General features: G+C 41.8%; 1 protein-coding gene across 10 annotated transcripts in view; it reads left to right on the forward strand.

Annotated features, from left to right (window-relative positions):
* The first annotated feature begins 961 nt into the window (after positions 1 to 961).
* pbx3b (pre-B-cell leukemia homeobox 3b) overlaps positions 962 to 7,183 on the forward strand; it is a 77,049-nt gene continuing 70,827 nt past the window's right edge. Inside the window, exons 1-2 of one of the 10 annotated variants that reach the window (XM_008419207.2) lie at positions 962 to 2,558; positions 3,092 to 3,171. In XM_008419207.2, coding sequence (XP_008417429.1) covers positions 2,311 to 2,558; positions 3,092 to 3,171 — 328 coding nt within the window. In that variant the 5' untranslated portion in view covers positions 962 to 2,310. The remainder of the gene's footprint in view (positions 2,559 to 3,091; positions 3,172 to 7,183) is intronic. The other 9 variants (XM_008419215.2, XM_008419209.2, XM_008419208.2 and 6 more) reach the window with 9 other exon arrangements.

Below are 7,183 nucleotides of genomic sequence, written 5' to 3' on the forward strand. Positions count from 1 at the left end.
CTTCACCACGTAGAGCCAGAGGCGGAATAATATGAGGCAAAAGAATCCTACACAACAAAATGAGTTTTAAATCTCCTGGATTCTTTGTTTTAAGATATAACTGGTTAAAGCTGTAGACAGATAGTGAGTCACAGAGCGTTCCATATGTCCACTTTTCTAATTTCTTAACCCCCAGACCCAAAAAAAAAACAACAAAAAAAGAAAACTTAATGAGATAAAGATACAATGTGCTTTACAAACCAGTTTCATGTTCTGACACTTAGTTTTGGTGGAAATGAAACCTTTATTATATTTTGTATTTATTTTAGTGTCTTTGAACAAATAATGTAATGAAAACAATGCCATGGTTATTTTGCAATTATGTTATTTTTATACAATTCACTAGCCTGGTTCAGACTAATTAAACAAAATCTGGCAAAAAAAAACAAAAACAAAACAAAAAAAAACAGTCTGTTAAAAGTTAGGCTGTGAAGGGCCGTGCATAACACCAAGCTTCTCTGTGGGGGTGGGAAAGCTCTTTCCACGAACTCTTGCTCGGTAAAACAAAAAGTAAAGACTTAAAACCGTCAGCCTTATTGCCCAATAACTTTCTGTACAGCCAGATAATGCGTGAAAACTGCCTCAAACCGAAAGCAGCCCTCTTGCTTTTCTCCTTCTTCCTTTCCCCCGGAATATAGATGCATGCTGTAGGAGCGCGCTGTATATTTGTTGCCTCGCATCCAGCAGCTTAACAACTTGTCTGCTGCCATAGCAACTGCGGAGGAGCACCGAGCAGCGCCGCCTGCTTGTGCAATGGATGTCACTCGTGGCAACGGCCAATCAGAAGTTCCCATCCTTCTGCACGAGCGGGCTCGAAGATGGAGGGATGGAGTGGGTGGGTTCTGGGCGTCATGCATCTGCCAGCAATAGGACGGACGGCTCGTCAGTCTTCGTCCTTCCGGGCCCGGATTGGCCCACGGAGCTTCACTTGCAATAATATAAACATGTCTGGCCGCTTCGCCTGGCTCGAACCGAGGCTCGCAAGCGGCTATGCAGTTCTTCATCAAACTGTGCAAAAACTCTCATTATGCATTTGCCCGCGGTGGTGCAGAGCTAAATCTCGATCATTGCTAGAGAATATGCACATAGCTGCGGCGTGCACGCGCGAGGAGAGAGGATACCCAGCCGCTGCAAGAAAGAGAGAGGGGACTCAGCCGTGCTTTCATCATTATAATCACCATCCTAAGTGCTCGCTCTTAACATTTTGTTTTTCGCTGTTCGGGCGAGAAGTGACAAGAGTATAGACCCCTCCTCTGCAGGGCGGAGCGTGCATTTTCATTTCGGTATTTTGTATTTATTTTTTTTATTTTTTTTATTTTTTCTCCTTCCTACCCCTGTACCCTGCTCTGACACGTCTGCACTGAGTGAGTGGCATTGGCACGCTGTCAATCGCTCACTAGCGCTGCCATCAAACAACATAAAACACACACAGGCAGAGGGCTGGAGCTCATAAATTTCAGCAGGGCAAGATATTTTTTGCGCATCGCCTTTTATACGGCGTTCTATCCTAATTAATTTCGTCTCGCCGTTGCTTTTTTTTCTCCCCTTTTGCAACCACAACAAAAATCGCAACTTTTTCTACATTTCATAATTTTTTTTATGTTAAGCTTTGGACACCTTGTGCTGCAGATTGTGATTTTTTTTATTTTTTTTTTAAATACAGGGAACATTACTCCACGTTTACCTGAGATTTAGCCTGAGATTTATTTTTATTTTTATTTTTATTTTTACCACTATTATTTGTTTACACATTTCCACGTTGGATAATTTTCGCAAAGGAGGATTTGGACATTTTCAAGAGGACATGCGCCGGGGATTCTGGTGAAGAGACCACCAAGGACCGTTTCTTGTCTCCACTACCGGTATTAAATCGCAGAGAGAGAGTGAGAGAGAGAGGGGGAGAAAAAAAAAGACTGATCGGTGCGAGGATTTGGAGCGGGGATATGATGGAGCGTCAATTTTGACGAAGAAGTTTTTAGAAGAAGAAGAAAGATTTTTCTTTCTTTCTTTTTTTTTTTTTTTTTCTTCCCTACGCAAAACACTGCCACGCGTTTTTGGGCACTTTGGACCCGCGCGTAAAAAAAGAAAGCATCAAGAGGACTACTTCACACTAAAAAAAAAAATATATATATATATATATATATATACATACAAGATACATATACCTACTGTAGTTATTATTCAAGAAACACGCGTCTTTATTTCGCCGAACAAACCCTGCGTTTGCATCCATTCTAGTCTCTACGGCATATGCTCTAGCCGATTTCGTATATGAGTTTTTCAATTTGTGTGGCTCAGTGCACAGACTCTTTAGCGGCTACTATGGACGATCAAGCCCGGATCATGCAGTCCATCGGCGGCGTCAGTCTGGCCGGCCACTCGGTGCAGGGAGGCATGCCGCTGCCGCCTCCGCACGGACACGACGGGACGGACGGGGACGGGAGGAAGCAAGACATCGGTGACATTCTGCATCAGATCATGACCATAACCGATCAGAGTCTGGACGAGGCGCAAGCAAAGTTGGTTGATTTATATGTTTTGTTAAGTTCGCCCTCCCAGCAAATCGCTGGACGCGTCTTTTTTGTTGAGAGATGTTGTTGGCCCTGATTACCTGAAGTCCCAGTGTGTTAACAATAGACCGGATTGGCTGTAAGAATAGTAATGCCCAACGGCTGAGCCTCGCGACGCGTTTAGCACACGTGAAAGTTGTCACAATAGGGAGCAACGTAGTTTTTATTTAAACTACCTGTTTGAACCTGAGCGAGGGTGGTGGTGTTGCAAAAAAAAAAAAAAAAAAAGTTGGTGCACACATGTCAGATTTCAGCCAAGACTGTTATTAAAATTCAGCCCCATACAGATGCTACCACAAAAGCATCATTTAGAAAATAAGTCATTTTCATAATAGATGTTAAACTTCTGGTAACTTTTTAAAAAAATGTATATTTCTATATAAGAGTGTGTGAGGTGAAGTGCATAGAGGCTTAAACTTGTTCATGTCTAACATGTTTTTATCTGTGACCTTATTTGAGTGTTTTATTTTTTTCTTATACTGAAACAGGAAACATGGACTGAACTGTCACAGAATGAAACCAGCACTCTTCAGCGTTCTCTGTGAAATCAAAGAAAAGACAGGTAAGATTTTCCTGCTACAGATAAAACAATGGCCTGACATATAAAAAAATATATATTTTAGGGAAAAAAAAAACCAAAACAATATAAGAATAGATCTGATGGCATTGTGCAGGTTAAGGTTGCAAGGGTTTTTGGAAGAGGAGAGAGAGAGAAAGGCAGGGTGGAGGGTGTGTGTGTGGGGGTGGAGGGGTAGACCTCTGCCCGAATGAATCAATCACCTTTTTAAATTTGTCACTGTGTGCCATGTGGAAACAGTAAGTGTTGTCACTTTCCACTGAAGATGCTCTCGTTCCTGCAGGAGCGTCTTGTCTTTTGAATTTGAGCAGAAAGCGTGCTTCCCTACCCCTGGCACAGAGCAGGACGGGGAAATCCCGCAGCATATGCTCTACACAGCTAAGATCACACGGAAATTCATGCTTTATAACATGAAAACAATCCCACACTTTCAAGCAGACTACAGTCTTGCGTGTCTATAATTAGAGTGCTACTCTGTGGAGTCTCCTTGATTTGGAGAAAACAGAAGCAAGAAAAACAAAAACAAAACAAGAAATAGTCACGTTATTTTTTGCTGATATGAATCAAAATTGATTTGCAGAAAATTTCTTAGAATTTGTGTGAATAATTCACATATTTTTATAGCAAAGATTTTGAAACGTTCTCCACGCCTGCGAGGTGACACACATAATTGAACTGAGCTGAATTTTAGATCCAAAGATCAAAACTTTTCAAGACATTAGAGCCTGCAGGACAGAGCTCGTTCTATGATGTCTTTATTTGAATAAAAATAGAGCGAATTAGATAAACTCCTCTTGTTCAGATTGCAAATGAAGTGATCGAAGATCCTTTTCTTTTTAAAGACCAGGGTAAAAAAACAACAAAAAAAACCACAAAAAACTATTTAAACACCTAATTCTTAAGGTTAAAAACAAAAAAAAAAGTGCAGGTGGTTTGTGGTGTGTTTCTGGCGGTGAAATAATTAGAAAAAAAGGGAAAAAAAGTCTAATGAGGAAACCTCCGTGCCAGATTTGTGACCTTTGTGCGCTTTATGAGGAAATTAGCTTTTAGGAGATCATAAAACTTTATGAACTTCCTCAACACAGGTGGCGTCCACAGGGACCGGCTCGGGCTCCTCGCTCTTGTGGAGGCTCTGTGGCTGTGCTGTCGCTGAATTTAGAGAATTTAAAGGTAGACAAATAAGACTAACGTACGTAAATGACACCGGTGGTGGATCTGATGCAGTGCTTAGCAGCACAAGAGCGCATCTCGTATGTGGATGGCACAGAAATAGATTAGTGGATTTATTTCTGAAATCACACTCCGCTTCCCTCTCTGAATTTACGACTGAGACATTGAATGTTTTCAAAAAACTTTTTTTTTTCTAACAGAATGGAAAATGTATTTAAGACGAAACAGTGAAAGTTTTACATGCACGCCGTTAGCGTGGGTGTGTGAGATTGAGAATAAATGTGTGTGAAAAAGATGAGATATTGGAGAGCAAGTTTTCTGTGTGCTTTAGTTCACGTGTGCACGCAGTGTGTGTGTGTGTGTGCGTGTGTGTGTGTGTGGTTAACCTGTGCTGTGGAGTCCCAGTCTGTCCCCCTCTGAGTCTGACAGAGCTCAGCTGGTCTGCTGGCCTTGTTGACCGGTCCGCTCCTCCAGCACACGCAGCAAGCCTTTCATTCGCTGGTGTCTCCTTCACACTTTACACTATCTGTTCAGATGACAACACGCTGCCGCTGCTTTTCAGCCATAGGGACCCGGTGCTTTCCTGAGCAACACTTTTTTAAATTTTTTATAACAACTCTTTGCTGTAATCGCTGTGATCAGAACTTATTGTCATGTCATGTCAAATAGCTTTTTTAAAAATTTTTTTTTTTAAAGTGGAGTGAGACATTTGAGTACTTGTCAGGGTGTTTGAAACTTTATGGCGCTCCTCTAACTGTTTTTGTAGAGCCACAGCATTTTTCCTGCATAGCTAATGCCCCTAGAAGTATTAATTCACTTTGATATGCTAATTAGAGAGCATTATGCAAGAAATGAGATTAAGTGGCAGCATGAAGTCATTTGCCTGTCACTAAATTGAGTGTTTTTAGCAGGAGCCCACCCCAACCTCTTTTTTTTCTTCTTCTTCTTAGTTTTGCATTTAGATAAGCTAAAAAGTGAAATTCAGCTCGCGTGTGTCGTTCTTTGTCCCTCGATTGGCCAGGGGGTTTTCTTTTTGGTTCCAAATATCAAACCTGAAAGCAAAATTCTGCCATGATTCAGGACAATAGGTAACATTCAAGCTGCGCGAGGTGACAATGGGCGCATTTGTGTGCGATTCAGATGAGTTTTGCAGTTATTCCCCTGAGCTGGGTTTGTATTATCCCACTGGTCTCCCCTCCTCATGCTTGGGAGAAGGAGCTCCCAGCAGCAGGGGCAGAGGCAGCAGTAGCAGCGGTGGGAGCAGCAAGAATAACAAAGGTGAAAGATTACCTCCATATGGTATTTCTGAGCAGGAAAAGAGAGGTTCTGTAGCAAGACTTCTCTTTGATGTGAGGTTTAATCAATAGCAAGAGATTACAGAAAACTATTACAGGCTAAATCACAGCGCGCTGCAGAGGGGCTTACCCCTCTCCACGGCTCTCTCTGAGCGGCGAGGCGCTTCTTCTTCTTCGTCCTGCTTGCGTATTGACTTGTTGTTTTCCTGACCTTTGACTCGTCAGGTTCGGAAAATGGGGGGAGGACGGAGAGGTGGTCTAAAGAGGTAACCGAGAGAGGGAGAGAATGTGGCAGATTCAGGCTGATAAATGCTGTGATCCAGTGTGTGAAGCTGTGGATTATGGAGAGAGCCTGCACTCGGAGGCCAAGGGAGCGTCGCCTGGATGTGTCCGACTTGGATTCTGAGAAAGAAAAAGAAAAAGAAGGAAGAAAAATATAAAGCAAGGAAGTCTTTTGGGTGTATTTAGGTGTCTGTCTGTATTACATGTTCTGCTGAGTTCTGAAAGAAAGTATTGTCTGGGAAAAAAAAAAAACATTCAATATAGAGATATCGCGAACTTGCCAGGAGTAAAGAAAAAAAAAGGAGTTAGGACTGAGCATGTTAGCGTAAAAGAAAGGAAAAAAAAAAAATCAGTGTTTCCTGAACCAGATGTGATCTGCCGTGCATTTAATTTAATAAACTCAGTAATGCAACAGGGGTGGCGTTGGGGGCGGGGGGAGATGTGTGATTTAATACTCTTTTAAAGCAAGTTTCCCCAAACACTGTACAGCAACCAGACCCACCATGCTGCTTAGCATAAGTCACAAACAGAAGTTGAAGAAAGAAAAAAAAAAATTATTACTCCTAGACAAAGATAATGACCCTACTTCATACAAAAAATGTTAATTTAAAGAATAATATTTTTTATAAATGTATATAAATATATATGTAGCTATATAGAAATAAATATTGGAAATTTTTTCTATAATTTTAGTTTATTTTTGCACATTTAATTCATCGTATTTCTGTCCCTTTTCTTCATGCAGAAAAAAAAGCAAAAAAAAAAAAAAAGCCCTCGTAAATGCATGACAGAGAACAGAAAGCTATTCAGCAGCTGAGACAATTGACTTTGGCTGCTTTTTTGTCTCGTGGAGCCCCAGTGATGCGGCTGTACTCACTAGATAGCGGTTGTGCCGAATGGGTCGTGCACAGCTGGGTTCCTGGCTGGCTCAATGGCAGGGCCACTGCTTCCTCCTCTAAAGCACAAGGGGGACCGAGGAAGATGTGGCTATTATCTAAGTAGCTTCCAAATACCCTCCATTTCCCCATCAGCCGGGATGAAAAGAAGGAGAGCAAGACAAAGAGGACAGGGAGAGAAAGAGAGGGAGTAAAAAAAAACAAAAAAACAAGAGCATGCATATCAGTTTCATTTGGAAGGGTAAATGCTTTTGTACTGTGGGGAGAGATGTTTCTGCAGCGGCGCTGCCTCGTGTAGCTGTGCACATGGCCTCTCAAATCTGTTTTTTATGTACAATGATCCGGCGCTGTCCC

This window comes from Poecilia reticulata, linkage group LG9, assembly GCF_000633615.1.
Source record: "Poecilia reticulata strain Guanapo linkage group LG9, Guppy_female_1.0+MT, whole genome shotgun sequence".
In the NCBI taxonomy this organism is placed as follows: domain Eukaryota; kingdom Metazoa; phylum Chordata; class Actinopteri; order Cyprinodontiformes; family Poeciliidae; genus Poecilia; species Poecilia reticulata.